Raw genomic sequence first — 25,171 nt, 5'->3', positions numbered from 1 at the left:
TTTGTTTTATTTATCTCATAACACTTACTATACTTCAGTATTCTCAGAATGCTTTTAAATGTTCTCCTGTACTCAGACGGCAAAGAATCCACTTGCAATGCAAGAGACCTGGGTCCATCCCAGAGTCAGGAAGATTCCCTGGAGAAAGGATTAGCTACCCATTCCAGTATTCTTGCCTGGAGAATCCCATGGACAGAGTAGCCAGGTTGGCTACAGTCCATGTGATCGCAAAGAGTTGGAATTGACTGAGTGACTAAGCACAGAACAGCACCCACTCTTTGAAAATAGTGTTTAGAAATTTATGCCTACATATGATGGCAAAAATCAAAGATTAAGAACAGTTGTTGACTTTATCATGAAACTTAATTCTATCCAGTTTTTTAAAATATCCTGAATATAATGCTTAGTAATACTCTGAAACTTGGTACAAAGTCTCTGTGATTATCTTAGTTCACATGCAGTCTTGTTTAGTGTATCTAAGTTCTTTTCTAGCAAAGGAGAGTGGTTTTTAAGTTAGAATCACTCAAATATTTTAGTATCTTACTAATTCCTGGAGATTTTGTTTTATAAGAAGGGCTCCAAATATTTTAGGAAACAAAATAGCATGATTCCTTAATGAAAATTTTAGAAGGTATTGGTATAGTTAATTTTTCTAAGTCTTTTCTGCTTAAACTGATAGTAAGTTAGGGCTTTTACAGAGACATTATGTCAGTTTGCTTATTGAAATGTTTCCTTGGTCATTTTTTAGGAAAAGATATTTATTTTGTAAAATAGAATTTTCATATTTATAATATATGAACTTTATTTACATATGTATTATTTGGGAAGTTACTCTAATGGAAAAAATAAATAGAAGTCTATTTGATATTTAATCTTAATCATACATAATTTATAAAATGAATATTTCTTCTGAGTATTTTTGCTTTTAATAAAATAATCAAATATATTTTTTAATATATTATTTTGTGTTTCAATTTTACATTGTATTTTCATTTAATTTTAACGATTTTCTTTTCTTGTATTTTTTTTGGTCTGTTGTCTGTTTTGTCTAATGCATGTCCAGGGTTCTAAGGTTAGTATTACTTTAGTAATTTTTCAGGTTTTCAGTTTTAAATTTTATTTTTGCTTATTTATGAAATTTTTCACTTGGTTATATTTTGAGTTTCCATACCATCTTTAACATTAGGCACATTTTTGGTATATTTGGAAGATTCAACAGAGGGTTATTTTCTCAATGCACTGATGAATTACTATGTTATTATTCACACTAATCTTTAGACTAAACTGTCATAATATAATGAAAACAATAATATTTCAGTCATATGTACCATCAGATTTTAACTGGTGCCACTGAAAGAAAATTGGATAGAATATATATTAAGATTTAATAATAATCATATGTGGATGTTCTTTATTTTTAGACCTATATTATGATGTTTATATAACATTTCATCATATTTATAAATTGCTTTTAATTAGAATTAATGGGAACTTCCTTTATGGTTATTAGTTGTGTTAAGAATACTTATTTTAAAATTTTATTTTGTTTGGTCAAAAATAGCAGTTTGGCAAATTTCATGGATGATTAATAATGCTTTTATAATTTCTGTACATAATTTATTAATTTAAAATTGAATATTTTGATGTTTACACTTTATAGACTCTAAAAGACTTCAAAATAAAATCATTAATTAATAAAATAAGTTAGATTTCCCATAATTTTCCTAGTTCAAAATGATGAATTTGAGAATCCATGTATGCTATGCTATGCTATGCTAAGTCACTTCAGTCGTGTCCAACTCCGTGCGACCCCATAGACGGCAGCCCACCAGGCTCCCCCGTCCCTGGGATTCTCCAGGCAAGAACACTGGAGTGGGTTGCCATTTCCTTCTCCAGTGCATGAAAGTGAAAAGTGAAAGCAAAGTCGCTCAGTCGTGTCCGACTCTTAGCGACCCCATGGATTGCAGCCTAACAGGCTCCTCGGTCCATGGGATTTTCCAAGCAAGAGTACTGGAGTGGGGTGCCATTGCCTTCTCCGGAATCCATGTATAGATATCCTAAAATTCTAATATTTTGAAAGTTTTCAGAATGCTAATAGGCCGAAGCAATGGCCAGATCTTCCATTCCATTGTAAAACACTTATGTTGATAACAGATTTTAAAAGGAAGTTTTATATAAAATTTCATTTTTTGCCTTTATTGTATTATGATAACAGATTTTTAATTCTTGCTATGAAATGATGCTGTATATTAGTGAAGTGCTGGCAAATAATACATCTTTATTTTTAAAAACATCCTAGTAATGAAATTAATCATTTCTTTAGGCCATAGAAGCTGAATTGGCATAATGTTATAAACGAACAGTTGAAAAAAAATTGTCTATTTCCAAGCTCCTCTTAAAGGGAATGTTTTAACAATATTTTGATGTTAAATGGAAAGGATAAAGGTTGTTCTTTTTTATAACCCATTTATAATTGTTTAGTTATATAAATGGGAGAAGGCAATGGCAACCCACTCCAGTACTCTTGCCTGGCAAATCCCATGGACGGAGGAGCCTGGTAGGCTATACAGTCCATGGGGTTGATAGGCGTCAGACACGCCTGAGCGACTTCACTTTCACTGTTCACTTTCATACATTGGAGAAGGAAATGGCAGCCCACTCCAGTGTTCTTGCCTGGAGAATTCCAGGGACGGGGGAGCCTGGTGGGCTGCCATCTATGGGATCACACAGAGTCGGACACAACTGAAGTGAATTAGTGGCAGAAGTTATATAAGTGCTTACTCTAGTCAGCTATCATTTTTCTTACCCATGTTTTAAACAAGAAGTGTTGAAGATGTTGTTTTTTAATATGTTTCCTGCTGATATTTCCCTGTTAATGTGAGTGGGTGTATGTCTGTGTAGAATGATGGGTGTGAATAGTGTCAAATGGAGCATTAAATAGGAGCAGATACCTATAATACATGCTTACTTTGTAGTTGAATTTATCATTTGGTGAAAAAGTAAAGTTAATCAGTATGGCTAGCTTGCCCGTTTTCAGATGATTTAAACAGTAGTATTTTTTATTTATAAAGTATTTCTTACTTTTCTCTGTTTTTGAGGCACTGAGAAAATGAGGCCTAGTGATAATGAACCAGGAGAAGGCAATGGCACCCCACTCCAGTACTGTTGCCTGGAAAATCCCATGCATGTAGAAGCCTGGTAGGCTGCAGTCCATGGGGTCGCTAAGAGTCGGACACGACTGAGTAGCTTCACTTTCACTTTTCACTTTCATGCATTGGGGAAGGAAATGGCAACCCACTCCAGTGTTCTTGCCTGGAGAATCCCAGGGACAGCGGAGCCTGGTGGGCTGCCATCTCTGGGGTCGCACAGAGTCGGACATGACTAAAGTGACTTAGCAGCAGCAGCATCATAATGAACCAAAATAATTAAAATCTTACACAACATACAATAAAAAATAAAAGAAGAAATATTGCTATTGCTTGTAAGATGCAAAGTTATATATCTTACAAAACAGAATACTTTGTACCATTTCCTTCCAAAGCAGAAAATTATATTTTAGCATAGACAGTATTTTAGTGAAAGTACAGCTTTGCCAGTCTAAAATGCTACTAATTCTTCTCATTGCCAGTGTCACTGATTAATAGTGGTAGAGGAATTCATGATCTTGAGTATTTTTACCCTAAATTTTTGTTACTCATACGAGGTACCTAGTGGTTTCATACTCATTTATTCTGAAATGGATAAGAAATTATTATGTATTCTAATTGGACCATTGACAGTTGTCTCCCTTTGATATCAAATGAAAGTGCCATATATCTTTCATATTATCATACATTCATAGGAAAGAAAAATTAGCATATTTTTACAAATAAGAATGAGGATTTTAGGAAAGAAAAAAGAGTTGCATGTCTTTGTTAATAAACTTAGAACAAAACTAGTATAAATATTTACATTGATTATTTCTAAGTGTCTTTATGAAATGATCTTAAGTTTGGAATGTAGTGTTTAAAGTAATGATATTTAAATCTAACATTGATTTTAAAAATAAATTTTTTATTTATTTGAAGTTAATTCATAGCTAAGCTAGTAAACTTGATAATCACCTCTTACACTACATGGAATTACTTTATGATTTATAGCTTATTTTGTTTACAAAATATACTAAATATACTAAACTACTGTTAAGCTGCTGTATGTATGTGCATGTATTATATTTCCAAATTTTAAACAAGATTTATATCTACTTTTTTAAAGACGGAATTGGAAAATATTGAAGTGACACAAGGCATGTCAGCTGAAACAGCAGTAACTTTCCTCAGCCGATTGATGGCTATGGTTGATGTACTTGTATTTGCCAGTTCTCTAAATTTTAGTGAGATTGAAGCTGAAAAAAACATGTCTTCTGGAGGTTTAATGCGACAGTGCCTAAGGCTAGGTAAGTCTGTTAAAAATAATGGTGCATGTTAAATAATTACCTACAGATCATTTTTTTATATTCTGTGATACATAAAGTATCCGTGATACAATTTGATTATGTAATGTAGAATTACTAAATTAAAAAAAAATAATATCACATTGGAGATTTCATGGAATAAATCTTTAATGGATTCTAATTTGAAGCTGAAGTTCCAACACTTTGGCCACCTGATGCGAAGAGCTGACTCATTGAAAAAGACCATGATGCTGGGAAAGATTGAAGACAAAAGGATAAGGGGGTGGCAGAGGATTGAGATGGTTAGATAGTATCCTGACTTAATGGACTGTGAATTTGACCACACTGGGAGAGAGTGAAGGATAGGAAAGTCTGGTGTGCTACAGTCCGTGGGGTTGCAGAGTCAGACACAACTTAGCGAATGAACAACAATGAAATTTGAAATAAAGTCAATGTTGAATATACTTTGAGCTCTTTCAAAATCAGTAGGACAATAGCATTTTTCATTGAAGTGATTTTAATGTAAATCCATTTATGAATTCTTTTTTTTTTTTTTTTTCTGTAAATGAATACACAGGCTGGTTATCTTGGGCCCACAAATACATCAGAAAACCAATAGCGTAGCTTTATAAACAATGCTAAAGGATAAAATTGACTATGCCAGTCTCACTGTTTTTTGGAATGAACATTTAATACTAGTAGATATTACTATAGCTATGATTTTTTTGTTGCTATCTTGTGTTACAAATAAAATTTAGCCCTGAAAACTCTTGGTAAATTTGACCAATTCCTTAGGCAGTATTCATTCTTACATCTTTTACCTTTTATAAAGGCAAAATTTAATTTTACTGTTTAGTCTTTACAGGGGACCAGACAACTACTGTTTTTAGACAAAAATGGCTACTGTTTTCATACTTGCCTTAGAGTGTGAACAGGGAGGATATGAGAAAGTCAGGCATTTGATAGGATGTTCTTACGTGTATTCTTTTCACCCATTATTTTTAAAGTTATGTAAAAATCTTCATATGTATAGTTCAGGGTACAAGTTTCTGATCCAAGAAAGGAATAAGAACTTGATTTAAGAATGGTGGAATAAATCTACTTTTTACTGCTATTTTGTATTTCTTGTGACGAATCATTTCATATCCTATTAGGGAAAGATTGACCATATGGATAACTTCAGCCAAGAGGTGTAGGATTATTTACTGTGGGCCATATGGACATTTCCACTGGTATTTAATAATAGCTGACAGATTGAGCTTTGTGAGAAAGAGAAATATTTTTTAATGCCTGAATATCTTAAAAACAGCATTTATTTGGTTATTGAGAACTTTTATTTCTGAATATATTCCTAAGTTTTACTGCTGATTTCATTTTTAAAATGATAATTTTTAGCAGATTTGGTTTTTATCATTCACAGGGAATTTTTATGTGAGTAATAATGAGGTAAACAATTATGTGTCAATATATATTGTTTACTCTTCTAAGCACTTTGCATGTATCGATCCAGCTAATCCTCAGGGTAGTCCTCTAAGGAAGTCATTTTGTTTATACTCATTTTACACATGAGGAGACTGAGGCATAGGTAGTTGAAGCAGCTAGCCCAAGATCACATAGCTCATAAGTGGCAAAGCCAGATTTCAAGTTTATGTGGACTGATTCCAAAATCTATACTATTTATTACTATGCTTTGCTGCTTCTTATAATAATTAAGTAAATAGAAAGCGAGTCTGTAATTATTGAATGTGCTGCTTGATGAAGGTGACTTTGCCACCATGAAAACAAGTTGATATTGGCACTTGTCAGACTTGGCTGTATGGAGTACCTCATTATTATTGCCTAAAATGGGGAGCCGTGCTCTGTATAGTCACTAAGATGGTCAAATTATGGGCAGATAATTATTATTTTTAAAAATCATCAAATATGAGTATGTTTTTAATCAGTTTTAATTCATACATTTAAGAATTTTGAAGGATGGAAGGTGATAGAATAGGAAGGATATATTGGGAGCCTCAAATATCCTAGTAGTGTTGTATTTCTTGAGTTGGTTGATAGTTTATGGTAATTTGTTTTCACTTTTTTAATTACATGAATATTTTTGTGTGCTTTTCATTACTGTATTTTCTAATTAAAAATATTTATTGATCTGGTTGATTTTAAGAACCATAGTGGGATGGTGAAAGTTGAAAGAAAAAATAGAACCAAACAACTTTTAAAAACAGTATCAGAGTCAACAATTTATATTAATAATATGCTTTCATTTTTTAAAATAGTTTGCTGTGTTGCTGTGAGAAACTGTTTAGAATGTCGGCAGAGACAGAGAGACAGAGGGAACAAATCTTCCCATGGAAGCAGTAAACCTCAAGAAGCTCCCCAAGGTGTGACTGCCACAGCAGCTTCCAAGGTAATTAAACATTTTCTAAGTTAAATATAATTTACTTTTTTTTTAAGTTTGTGAGCACAAAGTGACAAGGAATCTCCAGTGCTGGCTTCTCTTCTTTCAAATTGTTAGGCTTCCCTGGTGGCTCAGACACTAAAGAACTGGCCTGCAATGCACAGACTTGAATTCAGTCTCTGAATCGGGAAGATCCCTTGGAGAAGGGAATGGCTATCCACTCCAGTATTCTTGTCTGGAGAATTCCATGGACAGAGGAGCCTGATGGGCTCCAGTCCATTGAGTCACAAAGAGTCAGACACAACTGAGCAACTAACACTTTCATTTTTCAAAGGAAGATTCTAGTCATTTCTAATTCATAGGATTCTTATAAAGATTATATCAGTTCATAGCACTGAAAAGTTCTTAACTATTACTAGCTTCAGTAGTTAAATTTTCACCGAGTTCAGTGTATGAATAATGCACTTTTTAAATGGTTATGCTTTGGGGGATAGAATTCCCATGGCATTCAACAAAAATTATTGAATGCCCATGAAATGAATATGTGGTATGCAGTATTTCAAAATGCAGCAGTGATTGTCATTCTAAATTAGCTCTATTTAACATATGTTTTTTGGAGAAGGAAATGGCAAACCACTCCAGTGTTCTTGCCTGGAGAATCCCAGGGACGGGGAGCCTTCTGGGCTGCCGTCTCTGGGGTCGCACAGAGTCGGACACGACTGAAGCAACTTAGCAGCAGCAGCAGCGGCAGCAGCAACATGTGTTTGTATTTGATTTGACCATTTGCATCACTTCCAAAGTTTCAGTAATGATTTTTAGGTCCTGTATGTTTGTTGCTTACTTCAGCTACAGTTTGGAATCTCTTACCCTTGCTTTTACTATTTTATTTTAGTCACACTGTAGACTTCATTCAGTTCATCAGAAGAATTTTTTTAACCTTTTAACTTTTACATAGCTTTGTTTTTCTTCAGGTTCCCATCCTTATTTTTCACCCCAGTAAATATGTTCCACTTTTGGTGTTACCTTAAGTTCAACTTTGAGTAAAATGTTTTCTAATACCTTCACTGCCAACTCAGTCTAGAGGAGGTTCCTTTGTTTGATACTTCTGTAAAACCTAGTATGTCTCTTACCACTCAGGGTACTTGTAATTAGATGTTTGACACTGACTAGTGAAGGTTCAATTAGTGAAGGTATGAAGAGTTTAATTTATTAAAAAAAATTCTGTCGCTTCAAACTTTTGCAGTTTTCAGTCAAAACAACCACACATTTAGTGTATCTGTATTATAGCCTCTTTCTTTTTCACTACTGTTAGAGACACATTCCTAGAATAATTAAACCATATATTTTACTGTTGACAAGTCTCCACAAAGCCTCCATTGCTTAGAAAATTAAATGCAAACACATTAGCAGTGTTGCTTCTACTTATTTGTGTAGGCACAGGAGACTGTACGTTACTTGAGTGTGTTTGTATCTTTTACATCTTTTCAATTGCAGATTGTGTATAGCATTGTGAATACTTTATAAAAGAGCACAAACTCTAGAATCAAACAGTTTGGAGTTTGTATCTTGCCTCTACCATTTACTGGTTTTGTGAAATGAAACAAATTTCATAGTCTCTTGTTCCTCAATTTTCCAGTCTTTAAAGTGGACATATATCTTAATTTGTATGGTGTTTGTATGAATTAAATAAAAAACAGTAATATGTTAAAGTACTTAGTAATTTGAGAAATGAAGTGAGCATTTAATTAATGGTAATTCCTTTCTTCTCTCTAGGAGTTAACCAATCAATATTTATGTCATGAAATAAATAAGTTAGTAGTTTTGAGTGCTTAGATCTTAAAGGTGACCATAGTTAATTCAGTACATAATAGGGAACTTTTCAAGCCTGTCAAACCAAGTATTAGGTTGGTGCAAACGTAATTGTTCAGCAAATCAATGAGCTGCACCAAAAACTGCAACGCCTGCAGCCAGTGTTGGTCAACAGAAAGTGCCCAGTTTTTCTCCACAACAACACCTGACTACACGTTGTACAACCAACACTTCAAATGTTGAATGGATTGAACTTCAGAGTTTTGCCTCAGCTGCCTTATTCACCTGACTTCTCACCTCACTTCTTCAAGCCTCTTAACAGCTTTTTGCAGGGAAAACCGGTTCCACAACCAGCAAGAGGCAGAAAACTTTTCCAAGAGTTCATCGAATCCTGAACACATATTTTTATGCTACAGAAATAAGCAGAACTTATTTCTTGCTGGCAAAATATGTTGATTGTAATGGTTCCTGTTTTAAATAATAAAGATGTGTTTGAGCCTAGTTATAATGATTTAAAATTCATGGTCTGAAACCACAATTACTTGTATACCAACCTAATAGTACACTGATGATAGAATATGGACAGAAAAGCTCAATGAGCAGGAAATTCATGGTAATTGAGCTAGTCAGTCCTTTTAGCAAGAACCTTAGCAATGAAAATTAGATTATAAATTATGGATATAGAACTATTAGAGGAAAAGTTGACTTGGTAAGAAAACATATTTCAAAACAGAGAATCAGTGAACCCAGTTTGTGAGAGTTGTTTCCCTATTTTTATGCATTTTTAATGTGGCACTTGAATAAGTAAACCATAGTTAACAATAATTTCAATGTGTTACGAATCTGAGTGGACTTGTATTAGCCACACATTTTCCTTGGGCCTCATTTTTTATGTTTTCTAAAAAGGAGGTATTAAATAAGATTTTCCTACAAAACACATCTCTAATTAGATTATGGACATAGAAGTACTTTGTAAACTATAAAGTAGTATGTAGATTAAAATATATGTAATTTTTTCAGATATATTGTAAATAGTATATTATTTCTTTAATTATCCTTTGATAAAGATCATTAGCCTATTATTTAAATATTAAAGCCAAGCTCACCTAAGCTTATATAGCTGGTAAGTTTTGGAATTGTAATGGAAGTAAAGTAACTATCCGCCTTTAAATAGTGTATGCTTTTGTGCTGCAAGAGAATCAAATATTTTAATTTAAGAGGGGAATAGTGTAATTGAGGTTTATAGAAAATAGAAGGAGGTCTATTATTAAATAGAGTTACTTTTATATGCAGGAGTTGTATTTGATACTTCACATATATTATCTGATTTAATTCACACAATTCTTATGTTTTGTAAGTGAAAAAGTACTTGACTGAGTTTCAGGGATCTTGACTGTCTTACGAGTTTACTGTGTGACGTGTTACCTAAAATTTGTGGATTTTTGTGTCTTCAGATATAAAAAGGATTTTAGTGGTAAAGATCTTTAATGTCTTCCAGCTTTAATATTAAGGCCATGAGTAAAACATTTTTTGCTTACCTTTTTTGACTTTTTGTGGATCATGGAATGTTTTCACAGATGAAATCTCATATAATAATGTAATATAATAATCTCATATATTATGAAAACATGACGAATAAATGAACCTGATGACTTAAAGAGGCTTGTTAACTAGAGGTAGGGAATGTAAAGCCTAGAAAAAGTTAGTAACAAATTTGAGGTTGCACAGGAGAGATTTGAGCCCAGAGTAAAAGTTTAGTCTTTTTTTCTGCCACAGTCCTCCAGCCTTTCTTTATCTATAGCGGTAGCTATGCAGATGAAGAACAAGAACACTAGTAAGTGAAACCATGGTAAAAGTAGAAGAGAACAGTCAATAAATATTGTTCAGTGATGAGAGAAGGTAAAGTGTGTGGCCAGTTTAATTACAAAATTGAAGGTATTATTAATAGAAATTAATATAAATTTCTGTATTATACTATTTTTTCACAATTCTCTCTTTCTTTTTTAAGACTCCACTAGAGAATGTTCCAGGTAACCTTTCTCCAATTAAGGATCCCGATAGGCTTCTTCAGGATGTTGATATCAATCGCCTTCGTGCAGTTGTCTTTCGGGATGTGGTGAGTTATGCCTGCTTGATTTCCCAGAGAAAAAAGAAAACTTTTCACTGTAATTTGTATAAAATAATTTAAATTTCATAGGAAACTTGCATTTTAAAACTAAATGTCCTAGTGTCAGGGCTTGTAGGTTTATAATGTGGTTCTGTTTGTAAAATGATTAAGCTTTGCTTTCTCTGAAAGCTTATTCACTTTATTTTTTAATGATGTGAAAATTATAGTTAATTTGTATGTATACTAAGAATGAAGATAACTTCGAAGATTATAACCGATTTTATCTTGAATAACAATTCCTGTCTTTTAGTATTCCTTGCTCCATCTCTAGGTTCTGAATATTTTGTTGTTATCAATGTTCCTTATATTATTGGTAAAAGAGATTAATTCATAAAGATGGTCTTGGGAATTACTTTTGGTGGCAGTTACTTTTGAGAGAAGAATCTGCATTTGGAAATAGAGACACCAATGGGAATTTGAGTTAGAAAGGTTGTTTAATAAAGCTTATTGAAAATATAGCTTAAGGATACAATTTCATAGACCCCTCCAATTATATGATCACTTATTCAAAGTAAGTAAAAATAAGATTGGCCCTTCCACAAATTGTGTAGAAGCATCCATAGCATTTCACAGCAGACTGAATGTTGGTAGTACTTCTTACTATAGTTGCTATTTATCAGCAATTTTGGATTCTATTTTACTTTTTTTAACTGATGGTTTATGAAACATAGACATTTATATTTTAAATTTGCATTTAATAATAACTTGGATAGAGTACTTTGTACTTGAGAAAGTGGTTAAAATATTTAATACATACTACATGGTAGAAATATATAATAGAAAAATTTACATTCTTTTTAATATATATATCAGTTCTTATAAATCACTAAGAAAATTGCAACCATACCAACAGAAAAATAGGCAGTAGATATGAAATATGAAAATAAGGTGATAAACATATGATTTAAAAGTCATTATAACTAGTAGTCAAAGAAATGCAAATTAAAACAAGAGTAAGATATTTTTCGGGGAAGGCAATGGAAACCCACTCCAGTACTCTTGCCTGGAAAATCCCATGGATGGAGGAGCCGGGTAGGCTGCAGTCCATGGGGTCGCTAAGAGTTGGACACGACTAAGCGACTTCACTTTCACTTTTCACTTCCATGCATTGGAGAAGGAAATGGCAACACGCTCCAGTTTCTTGCCTGGATAATCCCAGGGACTGTGGAGCCTGATGGGCTGCCGTCTCTGGGGTCGCACAGAGTCAGACACGACTGAAGCGACTTAGCAGCAGCAAGATATTTTTACCAAAAACTAAAATTTTAAAATAATAGTATCTGTCATTACAAAGGTATACTGAAAGTGTTCTATCATTTATCACTGGTAGGAGTACAAATTGGATAAACTTTATAAATAGCTTTTTACATTGTGCTAAAGCTCTTATAAATTTGATGCCTATGACCCATTGGTTCTACTCATGTGCTTATCACAGCTGTCCTCAGGAAAATTGGCAACGTCATAAATATCCAACGCAGAGCGTAATAAATCACAGTATATTCATTTAGCAAGAAGTTATGTAGCTATTAAAATCATATTTTTGAGGGAAACTTTGTGACATGTAAAACACTCATAATATATTGTAAGGGAAAGAAACACTATACAAAAGTACTTAGACTACACAAATACTGCATTGTTGTGTGTCACGTATACATACATGCACATGTTCACCTTTATTTAAAAAAAGGCACCCAAATGCTGCCAGTTATTATCTCTAGGTAAACACTTTTTATTTTGTACTTTTTAAAATTTCAATTTTTTTAATAATAAACCTGTATTGCTTTCCTAATTAATAAAAGTAAAGTAGTTTTTAAAATGGGAGATAAAACGCATTAATAGTGTAAAAATCTTGATGTAAGGATCTGCATAATCTGGACGTAGAAGAAAATACTTATGAACAGTTAAACCATTCAGAAATGGGAATTATTTATCCTGGAAAAAAAAAAAATGTGTTGTGGAAGAATTTTTTTTAAATGATAGATGATTTAAACACGGATCATGTTTTCATCTCCAAGAAACTCACTCAGACCTAACATAGAAGGAATTTATGTTGTGTGACATTGCATTTAAATTGTTAGTAAGTTCTGTATCAGGTTATTATAGTGGATTGTATACTTTTTCTAATATCTATAGATGTTTTGTAACTATTGTATATTGGATAACCCTACAGTGGTTCTTACTAGCTTTCTTCCTGAAGGAAGGGAATTAATGTTCAGGTGTTCCTTCCAAACATCACTGAGGTAACATAACTTGTGTTCATTCAATTTACACTGTGTATCAGACACATATATATTACCCTCAGCTTTCAGTAAAAGGTTAAGAGAAAGCTAAGACTGAAAAACATTAAGATCACACAGCTAGTATGAAGTAGAGTCAGAATCCCAAATTAGGCCTTTGCAGAGCATTCTGTCTCTTTTACCACCATATTTCATAAACTCCAAGGAAGGCTTTTTTTCTTTCAAATAATCTCCAGAATTTGAAAGTATTTTTGAATTGTTATATTTTAAAGTCAGTTGTAGGTATTATAAGATTTCTACTTAACCTTTGAATTGTTCAAGTCACTTTATGTTGCCTTAAGTTCACAAACATATGAGATTTTAAAATTTAGGTATTTAAGGAAAAGGAATGTATTTAAAAGCTGTCTGTTACCCACAGAGTATGAAACACTAAATTCACAATATTTCAGAACAAATGTAATCTATTTTGGTCATTTTCTCCATTACCTATACTAATTCTATTTCAGAGTATTAAGTCATCTTTCTTGTTTGCTTTTTTTTTTCTGACAAATGCACATGAATTTTGAGTCTTGTTCACCTAGTGCTGAAATGAAGTAATAAATGTAAAGTGACTGTTTATAGAGTTAATAGACTTTAATGCATGTTTGTTTTCCTTATTTCTGTTTTATCTCTGGGCCATGGTAATTACTTGCAGTTTTGGTTTGAAGCATCACTTTTACCTAACTTAGAAAAAAGGCTTAATAACCATCTATTTATGATTCCTTAAATATAGTCTAATCTGAAAATAGTTTTAGAGGTCATTTAACATTTTTATCCCTCTAGGATAATTACCTAGGCTTTTTCGATAGAGCTTTCAAGGTTATATGCAGTTCTGCTTCAAAGAAATAAATAAATATTATCTCTTTATCCTAATATGGTCAGCCTTTTTCAGATCTTTTACCACATCACTGCTATCCTCTGGAATAACTTCATTTTGTCATTGAGCTTTTGAAATTTGGACCCTCAAATATTGGCTCCCAATCCTGCACTGGAAAAATGAGGTTATTTTTCCAGTACAGAATAGTGAGGCTGCTATTTATTTTTATCTGTTCATGTGTCAAACATTGCATTAGCTTTTTCTGAAGCTGCCATATTGAACTTGTATAAAATCCATGCTTTATGCTCCCTGATTTTTATATCTCCCTTATTTTACTCATATTTCCTGCTCAGGTAGTGATATGTTAGAATTGTATCTGTAGTCCAATAGTAACTTTATTCTGTTATTATTTTTCAGCTATAGTATTTGAAACTCTAGATGTTTTTAGCCAGACATTAAATTATTCTTTTCAAACTTGTGCTATCTGCATATCTTATAAATATGCATTCTCTGATGTTATAGAAGTAATAGATACTAGTGAAGAGGATAAATAATAAATTTTGTGGCATATTCAGCAAATTTTTAACATTCTCATTTTTTAAATTATATTTCAACCTATAAATCAGATGATATGTTTCTGGAGTTGTTTTTTTTTTTTTTAATATATACTTAGATAATACTAACAGTATATACTTAGCAAGTTTTAGCAAAAGTTAAATGTCGTATGTTTTCCTCCATAAAGAAAATAAAACAGGAATAGTTTCTTATACTCTGAGAACTTAAACTTAAAATTTTTTGAGTGTCAAAACTACCTTTTCATTTTATGCAGGATGATAGCAAGCAGGCACAGTTCTTAGCTCTAGCTGTTGTTTACTTCATTTCGGTTCTGATGGTTTCCAAGTATCGTGACATTTTAGAACCCCAGCGAGAGACTGCAAGAACTGGAAGCCAACCAGGTAGAAACATCAGACAAGAAATAAATTCACCAACAAGTACAGGTACTTAATATTTGTCTAATTATTTGAATTTTCATCATCATTTATCTCCTTTTTATTTAATTTTTACATCTAGATTTAAACTGGTTCTATTCATAATCATCTCAAGTATTTATAAGTAGGCAGTATATAAATGCCAATTTAATCTTGTTTAATTACACAAAAATGTAGAATGATATTGGCTATATTCTCATTTTATCAAGGTTTTGGGTTTAGTTTTTCTGTTTATTAGCATAAAACATTTATGCTACTACTTAATATACAAATAACTCATATATTTTAAATGTATTATTTTTAACCTTTATAAACATATGAAAGTAGGAGGTCCTTATAGAGTAGTTCAAAACCAACAGTAAGCCAAACTAGAAATCTTTGTAGCCAAGCTCAGTAGCATCTTTCTTTCTTTCCATCTGCCTTTCTTTCTTTCAATATGTGTAGTTAATTCAGTAGCTAAATATTCAGCCAGAGATGTATCATAAACAAACATACATTCTGAATTTTATACCAAAGTTGCATCGACTAAAGTCAGAAATTTCTAGACAGCAGTGAACCGTTTTGGGTCATGTTATCTTTCTCATCTATAGAAGATGCTTATGTTGTAGGAGTTCATGTATTATTAGCTTTGTTTACGCTGCTTGGAAATGATAGATACATTTTTGGCAACTAATATTTTAATATCACAGGACGCCTTTTGTCTATTGCATTTCCTGCCAGTGTTTACCTCAAGGTTGTTTCTCTATTGTTTGCAGTGTTGCCTTAGCAGCCCAGTGATTATTTCATGTACCACTAGATTAGTTTGTAATGGAAATTATCCTTCCTAAATAAATGCATATGATATATACATTTATTGAATATTTTAAAAAACGAGTAGAAATTAGTGGTCAAATCTCTGCATTTTGTTTTCCATACTCATATCATATCTCATTTACTTTTTGTTTCTGTGTGGAAATACAGATTGTGTTTAATTCCTTATTGTTGCATGCTGTATTTATTTTGAGTATATAAACGTGGTATTTCTTTGTAGTATAATCTTACTTTTAACTTCTTACTTGACAAGTTAAATGTTATCCTAACACTCCAGTTTCTGTGTTTCAACCATTTAAAACACAGAGACTCTATATGTTAATCAACTGTCTCTTCATTTTTAATGCGTTCAGTCATGTATGTATAAAGCAAGCAATATTTTAGTGAAACCTTCCAGTTCTGATTTTCTTGTGTGTTTGTATGTCTCTGTGTTTGTTGCAAATGACTCTACTTAACAAGTATGTTATTTCCTTTCCCTTAACACATAACTTCTTTCCTTCCTCCAGAGACACAGTCTTTATTGCTAGTACTGTTTGCATGTTGCAGTGATATAGAATTGTCTTGGATCTTCAGTGGACCGTGTTGCAGGTTGTTACATGCTGGCTCAAATTTGATTCCATGATTTTCTCCACAGTTGTGGTCATACCATCTATCCCTCATCCAAGTTTGAACCATGGATTCCTTGCCAAGTTAATTCCCGAGCAGAGCTTTGCCCACTCATTTTACAAAGGTAATATTGACCTCATCTCCTGACCTGTTTGGGTATTCTTAAATTTCATCAATTGTTATACAATAACTATTCATTAATGTAGTTGTTTATAGACATCTCAGCATACGGCTCAGGTTTCATGGAGATATAATACGTTGTATTTGTACCTGGCTATTGAGAGCAAAATAGTTTTTATATTTGTATTCCCTTGTATTTCTTTAAGTATCATCTTCAAATTAAGGCTGCCTAATTATATGGATAATAAGATGCACAGTGGTGGCATGCAGAAGAGATCACAGAAAAGTCCCACCATGTTAATGGGACCGAATTAGCTCTAAAATGAAGGCTACTGTAGAATGACAAGTAAAAAGATTTTAAACAAGCCTCAAAAACATCACAGTGATCTATAATTATTTAACTTTCTGTCAGAACAAAATTCCAACTCTTTTCAAAGGAATTCAAAAAATTCTTCAATCAATGCAATTATTCAACATTAAGCATTCAATAAAATTTGTTAAGTGTGCAAAGACAAAAAATGTGATGCATAAGCTGGAAACAAAAAAATCAGTCAACAGAAGCAGATTGAGAAGGGATACATACATATTGCAGAGTTGTCAGATCAGGGCATTCAAACAGCTATTGTTAAGTATGTCCATGATGTTTTTCAATCTAAGGGAAAAAATTAACATAATACAGGGAAAAATGAAAGCGTTTTTAAAGAACCAATTGAAAGTTTCAGAGATGAAAAATAAAACAGCCAGAATGATGTCTCTGGTTAAGATTAACATGAGATTATTCTGTGAAGAACAAAGGTGAGCCAAACTCTGCTCCCAACCCCCGACCCAGGATTTTCCTGTGTACACACTCTGCATAATTCCTGGCACAGGGAATATGATGGATTTTATTCTTGTGACTAGGTTATATAGTATATGTTAGCACAGTTGCTTTTAAGAAAAGGCAGTTGTACAGATGGCTCAAGCAACCTAATCACAGGAGCCCTGTAAAGGTTGAGAGTTTTCTCTGGCTTGTTTAGAACAGGCTGTGAGAGCACCTTGGTGTGAAAGGGATATGACATAAAGAAAGTTCTTTGTTGCTGAACAGCAAAGACCTGAGATTGCCTTGTAGAAGCTGAGAGTACCTCCCGGCTAACAGTCAGCAAGAAAGTGGGGGACTTAAGCCTACAAACATCAACAAACTGAATTCTGCCAATAACAGGAGTAATTTTAGAGAAGGTACCTGAGCTCCAGGTGATCACCGGTGTCTTCATCCATCAGCTAATGATATGGAAGATCAACTCATAGAACAAATAAAGCAGCAAAGTGTTTAGTATAATTTGAATGCACTGATTTTTTTTATAAATGCAAATTTGAACATAATGATAATATAAAGGAAAAAAATTCTTTTCAGATTTTGGTGCTTACAAAAAGTATCTGAGTTGTATAAACTAAGAAGGATTAGACTAGATTAGATGGATTGTTGTCTGGAGTTTGTTTTGTGTAGAAGTCTGTTCTAAAAGGTTAACTTCAGTGACTGGAATATGCTCTGGAGTAGTTAACCAGATTCAGAAGCCTGCATCAGAATATCTGTGCACTGCTTTCTTTATCTAGAAAGGTTTGCTATGAAACAATTTTAGCTGAACTGCACAAAGGTCTTAAGGGTATTTTAAAATTTTGAATTACTTTAAGGCTGATGTGGTGAATTTCCTCTTCTCTTTATTATGTGATAATATGGAAGGTGATCATAAAAGACTATTACTGCATGCTGTCATGCAGTGGTTATTAAGAAGAAAAGTTCTGTTGGTGATGTTGGAAATGCAAAGTCAATTCATAGTATTTTTGCAAGATAAGAAAATAGTTTCATTCCAGTTGTAAATATGTAATAGGGCTGGCTTCTTTGTCAGACATATAATATTTGTTAAATGAACTCAGTACTTTCAAGCAGGAGAGATTGCAGCATGTATCAGAATAGATTAAAGGACAAAAATAAAAGTTATAATTTTGGTAGTATGCAGTTTCTACAACATTTTCCATAGTTTAGTAATAATTATTTTAATAATACTATTTAATATTTGACAGTTATTGCCAGTAAAGTATCTCAATCTTTAAGTGATCTTAATTTTACTCATCTTGGAAAGTTATCTCCTATCATTTTATGTATTTGATAGAATATCTTATATTTTTCATTAAAAGAAGATTCATAATTAAGACATTTATTAAAATGAAATCTTTAATTGAAATATATTTATGCTTGATTATAACTGTATAATATAAATTATTGGAATTGAGTGTTGATGAACATTGAGGATGTATTTTGAAGATACAGTATTTCTAGCTTCGTTTTGGATAAAAGTTGTAAAATAGATACATGTTCTGAGCTCTCGGAATTCTCATTCTGTCAACATACCTCTTTAAAATAGCTTTCTCCATTCTGCATGTTATTGAAACAAAACAAAAATAGACAAGCCATATGTTATTCCCATGAATACTAATATTGCCATTTCTACGTAGATAAGTTCACAAGCAAAAGTTCATCACACTATATACTTTAAGTACTTATATTCCCAATATTTGTTCAAATTGTTTATAGAGACATTTCTTTGGGGGAATCACTCTTTGCTTAAAACTTTTTATTTATTATATATACTGAAAAAGTTACAAGTATAATGACATTTGTGTAGATTGATCACCTGTGCACACACTCTCAGTGAACAACATGGATAATATTTGTGTTTTTTCCCAATGTTACCTTCATTCTGATGATATTTATTGAAGTTTAAATTTATGTCTATGGAGTCAAATAATACAAGCTATTGTGCTTTATTTTCTGTTTTGAGACGACTGATCTGGACTATTTTTCAGCTCCTTCACTTTTCACTCCCTTTTTTTCCCTCATGATTAAGCCTTTTAGAAAATTCTGAACTAGCTCTTTGGCCTCTCTCTTCTTCATCTTCGATAGTTCTTCAGTTCAAAGCCATAGCCCTTCTTTGAGAATTGTATAATTTCTTCATTGGACTTGTCTCTAGTCTGTTACTGATGACAAAATTTTAAGTAACACTATTATATAAAATAATAAAATAATGTAATGAAGTATAATTTATATTTAATATAATATATTCATATAATCTTTTCTAATAGAGCCAATATAATGATTTTTCTTTCTAAAAATTTCTAATAAATTCCTATAGTTTTGTGAACAAAGTTAAATGTCTTAATTGTGGCAAGAGTACTCTGGTTCTGACTTTCCTGGATTACTACAATCATCTCTTAAGTGATTTTCTCACCTCTTGTCTTGTTAATCTTTGTTCTTTTTTTTTTTATAGTTTTGCTGAAGTTCATTTTAAAATATAAATGAAGTTATGTCTCTTTTTAACATAAAACATTTCTCATAACATTTACAGTAAAATATCACAACCTTCGTAACTTCATTTCATGTGGTTCTTGCCTTTGCTCACTATGCCACAATCAAACTAACTTAGTTCTTTAATTATGCCAAGCACTTTCCTGCCTCGTGATCTTTGTTTATTGTTCTAAGTTTTGGCTCTCTTCCCTATATTTCATATGACTGGAGAGTACTCATTCTTCAGGTGTCTGGTTAAAGGTCATCGCCTCCTCACAGAAGCTTTCCCTGCTACCATAGCGAAGTAGCTTCCACCCACAATAACCTTATTTTCTATCATAGCATCCTTTTTATTTCCTTTCTTGAATTTATACAGTTTATTTATTTGTTTAATTGTCTATTAGAATGTGTGCTTGAAGAAGGTAATCCCTAACCCTAGCATGACACTTGGAAGTTAATACAGTTAGAAAGATGGTAACGATAACCCTGTATACGAGACAGCAAAAGAGACACTGATGTATAGAACAGTCTTATGGACTCTGTGGGAGAGGGAGAGGGTGGGATGATTTGGAAGAATGGCATTGAAACATGTATAATATCATATATGAAACAAGTCACCACTCCAGGTTCGATGCATGATACTGGATGCTTGGTGCTAGTGCACTGGGACGACCCAGAAGGATGGTATGGGGAGGGAGGAGAGAGGAGGGCTCAGGATGGGGAACACATGTATACCTGTGGCGGATTCATTTTGACATATGGCAAAACCAATACGATATTTTAAAGTTAAAAAATAAAATAAAATAAAAATATTTGTCAAGTAAATGAGTAAGCCAGTGAGAATGCTAAACACTTTTTTTTTAAGTTTAATACTGATGGTAGACATAAAATGCATTTAATTAATAAACACTAAAAACAGAAAATAAATTTTTATTGATGACATGTCCTAGTTGCGATTGAAGTTTTATGGTAATTATTTCACATTAGGTTTGAAACAACATTAATATTTAAGTGAACTTAAACATAAATACATTGTATAGTTTTCCTCTAACAATTTATTTTCAGGGAAAAGAATTATTTTTAATAATTAGGGTATTGTGCTGAATAATTTATAATTAGGGAATTGTGCTAAATAAGGGTATTGTGCTACGTGTATAAGAACAGATGTATGGCATAAGCAGTTGATAATCAGGCTGGAATTTGTGTGAGTATCTCATATATGATGAGTATAACTTTTCTAACCAAATTTAAGGAGAAGTATTTGGCAAGAGGTAGGATTAGCAAATGAGGTAGCCAATTGAAAAAACTTTAATTTATATACTTATTTCATATGTCATGCTAAATAAATTCTGCATGTATTAAAATTCAGCAATCCCACTGCTGGGCATACACACTGAGGAAACCAGAAGGGAAAGAGACACGTGTACCCCAATGTTCATCGCAGCACTGTTTATAATAGCCAGGACATGGAAGCAACCTAGATGCCCATCAGCAGATGAATGGATAAGAAAGCTGTGGTACATATACACAATGGAGTATTACTCAGCCATTAAAAAGAATACATTTGAATCAGTTCTAATGAGATGGATGAAACTGGAACCTATTATACAGAGTGAAGTAAGCCAGAAAAAAAAAACACCAATACAGTATACTAACGCATGTATATGGAATTTAGAAAGATGGAAACAATAACCCTGTGTATGAGACAGCAAAAGAGACACCGATGTATAGATCAGTCTTATGGACTCTGTGGGAGAGGGAGAGGGTGGGGAGATTTGGGAAAATAGCATTGAAACATGTATAATATCATGTATGAAACGAGTTGCCAGTCCAGGTTCGATGCACGGTACTGGATGCTTGGGGCTGGTGCACTGGGATGACCCAGAGGGAGGGGAGGGGAGGGAGGAGGGTGGAGGGTTCAGGATGGGGAACGCAGGTATACCTGTGGCAGATTCATTTCAATATTTGGCAAAACTAATACAATATTGTAAAGTTTAAAAATAAAATAAAATTTAAAAAAAAGTAAAAGAAAAAATAAATAAAGCTAAAAAGGAAACTGAACATCATTCAAGAAAATTAAAATTAATATTTTAAATAAGAAAAGATGTTTTAAATCATAACATCAAAATATGAAGTTGTAAAAATACAGCTAAAAAGTTTTATCTCTCTGCATCTCTAAAAATATTAACAAAATTAAAAGAAAAAATGCAAACAGAAAAAAGTTTATATTTATTGATAAAAGTTAATAAATAAAAGCTTTAGTAAATAAAAAGTTCTTGCAGATCAATTAAAAGAATGTATCATAGTGATGAAAAAATATTAAAAAAGAAAACTAAACAGTTAACACGCAATGTAAGTACAAATAAGATTTATGTAAATCTGCTATTAATCATTACAGCATTGTTAATCGGCTATACTCCTATATAAAATAAAAGATTTAAAAAAAAGTAAAAAGTCTACTAATAATCAATACATTTATGTTGAAGCAAAACTGCACCATAATTTTCTTTTTTTTTTTTAATTTTATTTTTAAACTTTACATAATTGTATTAGTTTTCCAAATATCAAAATGAATCCGCCACAGGTATACATGTGTTCCCCACCCTGAACCCTCCTCCCTCCTCCCTCCCCATACCATCCCTCTGGGTCGTCCCAGTGCACTAGCCCCAAGCATCCAGTATTGTGCGTCGAACCTGGACTGGCAACTCGTTTCTTACATGATATTTTACATGTTTCAACGTCATTCTCCCAAATCTTCCCACCCTCTCCCTCTCCCACAGAGTCCGTAAGACTGTTCTATACATCAGTGTCTGTTTTGCTGTCTCGTACACCGGGTTATTGTTACCATCTTTCTAAATTCCATATGTATGCGTTAGTATACTGTATTTATGTTTTTCCTTCTGGCTTACTTCCCTCTGTATAATAGGCTCCAGTTTCATCCACCTCATTAGAACTGATTCAAATGTATTCTTTTTAATGGCTGAGTAATACTCCATTGTGTATATGTACCACAGCTTTCTTATCCATTCATCTGCTGATGGGCATCTAGGTTGCTTCCATGTCCTGGCTATTATAAACAGTGCTGCGATGAACATTGGGGTACACGTGTCTCTTTCCCTTCTGGTTTCTTCAGTGTGTGTGGCCAGCAGTGGGATTTCTGGATCATAAGGCAGTTCTATTTCCAGTTTTTTAAGGAATCTCCACACTGTTCTCCATAGTGGCTGTACTAGTTTGCATTCCCACCAACAGTGTAAGAGGGTTCCCTTTTCTCCACACCCTCTCCAGCATTTATTGCTTGTAGACTTTTGGATAGCAGCCATTCTGACTGTTGTGAAATGGTACCTCATAGTGGTTTTGATTTGCATTTCTTTGATAATGAGTGATGTTGAGCATCTTTTCATGTGTTTGTTAGCCATCTGTATGTCTTCTTTGGAGAAATGTCTATTTAGTTCTTTGGCCCATTTTTTGATTGGGTTGTTTATTTTTCTGGAGTTGAGCTGTAGGAGTTGCTTGTATATTTTTGAGATTAGTTGTTTGTCAGTTGCTTCATTTGCTATTATTTTCTCCCATTCTGAAGGCTGTCTTTTCACCTTGCTAATAGTTTCCTTTAATGTGCAGAAGCTTTTAAGGTTAATTAGGTCCCATTTGTTTATTTTTGCTTTTATTTCCAATATTCTGGGAGGTGGGTCATAGAGGATCCTGCTGTGATGTATGTCGGAGAGTGTTTTGCCTATGTTCTCCTCTAGGAGTTTTATAGTTTCTGGTCTTACGTTGAGATCTTTAATCCATTTTGAGTTTATTTTTGTGTATGGTGTTAGAAAGTGGTCTAGTTTCATTCTTTTACAAGTGGTTGACCAGATTTCCCAGCACCACTTGTTAAAGAGATTGTCTTTAATCCATTGTATATTCTTGCCTCCTTTGTCAAAGATAAGGTGTCCATATGTGCGTGGATTTATCTCTGGGCTTTCTATTTTATTCCATTGATCTATATTTCTGTCTTTGTGCCAGTACCATACTGTCTTGATAACTGTGGCTTTGTAGTAGAGCCTGAAGTCAGGCAGGTTGATTCCTCCAGTTCCATTCTTCTTTCTCAGGATCGCTTTGGCTATTTGAGGTTTTTTGTATTTCCATACAAATTGTGAAATTATTTGTTCTAGCTTTGTGAAGAATACTGTTCGTAGCTTAATAGGGATTGCGTTGAATCTATAAATTGCTTTGGGTAGTATTCTCATTTTCACTGTATTGATTCTTCCAATCCATGAACATGGTATATTTTTCTCCATCTATTAGTGTCCTCTTTGATTTCTTTCACCAGTGTTTTATAGTTTTCTATATATAGGTCTTTAGTTTCTTTAGGTAGATATATTCCTAAGTATTTTATTCTTTCCGTTGCAATGGTGAATGGAATTGTTTCCTTAATTTCTCTTTCTGTTTTCTCATTATTAGTGTATAGGAATGCAAGGGATTTCTGTGTGTTGATTTTATAACCTGCAACTTTACTATAGTCATTGATTAGTTCTAGTAATTTTCTGGTGGAGTCTTTAGGGTTTTCTATGTAGAGGATCATGTCATCTGCAAATAGTGAGAGTTTTACTTCTTCTTTTCCAATTTGGATTCCTTTTATTTCTTTTTCTGCTCTGATTGCTGTGGCCAAAACTTCCAAAACTATGTTGAATAGTAATGGTGAAAGTGGGCACCCTTGTCTTGTTCCTGACTTTAGAGGAAATGCTTTCAGTTTTTCACCATTGAGGATAATGTTTGCTGTGGGTTTGTCATATACAGCTTTTATTATGTTGAGGTATGTTCCTTCTATTCCTGCTTTCTGGAGAGTTTTTATCATAAATGGATGTTGAATTTTGTCAAAGGCTTTCTCTGCATCTATTGAGATAATCATATGGTTTTTAGTGTTCAATTTGTTAATGTGGTGTATTACATTGATTGATTTGCGGATATTGAAGAATCCTTGCATCCCTGGGATAAAGCCCACTTGATCATGGTGTATGATCTTTTTAATGTGTTGTTGGATTCTGATTGCTAGAATTTTGTTAAGGATTTTTGCATCTATGTTCATCAGGGATATTGGCCTGTAGTTTTCTTTTTTTGTGGGATCTTTGTCAGGTTTTGGTATTAGGGTGATGGTGGCCTCATAGAATGAGTTTGGAAGTTTACCTTCCTCTTCAATTTTTTGGAAGAGTTTGAGCAGGATAGGTGTTAGCTCTTCTCTAAATTTTTGGTAGAATTCAGCTGTGAAGCCGTCTGGACCGGGGCTTTTGTTTGCTGGAAGATTTTTGATTACAGTTTCAATTTCCATGCTTGTGATGGGTCTGTTAAGATTTTCTATTTCTTCCTGGTCGAGTTTTGGAAAGTTGTACTTTTCTAAGAATTTGTCCATTTCTTCCACGTTGTCCATTTTATTGGCATATAATTGTTGATA

The 25,171-nt window shown here is 33.0% G+C and overlaps 1 protein-coding gene across 6 annotated transcripts in view; it reads left to right on the top strand.

Moving 5' to 3' along the window:
• The window catches only part of NBEA (neurobeachin), a 673,061-nt gene that overhangs the window by 219,647 nt on the left and 428,243 nt on the right, over positions 1 to 25,171 (top strand). For all 6 annotated transcript variants that reach the window (XM_059892161.1, XM_059892163.1, XM_059892162.1 and 3 more), the window contains 5 exons: positions 4,255 to 4,435; positions 6,706 to 6,836; positions 10,645 to 10,752; positions 14,723 to 14,891; positions 16,327 to 16,422. In XM_059892161.1, the coding sequence (XP_059748144.1) occupies positions 4,255 to 4,435; positions 6,706 to 6,836; positions 10,645 to 10,752; positions 14,723 to 14,891; positions 16,327 to 16,422 (685 nt within the window). The remainder of the gene's footprint in view (positions 1 to 4,254; positions 4,436 to 6,705; positions 6,837 to 10,644; positions 10,753 to 14,722; positions 14,892 to 16,326; positions 16,423 to 25,171) is intronic.

This window comes from Bos taurus, chromosome 12 (genome assembly GCF_002263795.3).
Source record: "Bos taurus isolate L1 Dominette 01449 registration number 42190680 breed Hereford chromosome 12, ARS-UCD2.0, whole genome shotgun sequence".
NCBI classification, from domain to species: domain Eukaryota; kingdom Metazoa; phylum Chordata; class Mammalia; order Artiodactyla; family Bovidae; genus Bos; species Bos taurus.
The sequence above is the reverse complement of the archived record's forward strand: the minus strand, read 5'-3'. Positions and strand labels throughout refer to the sequence as shown.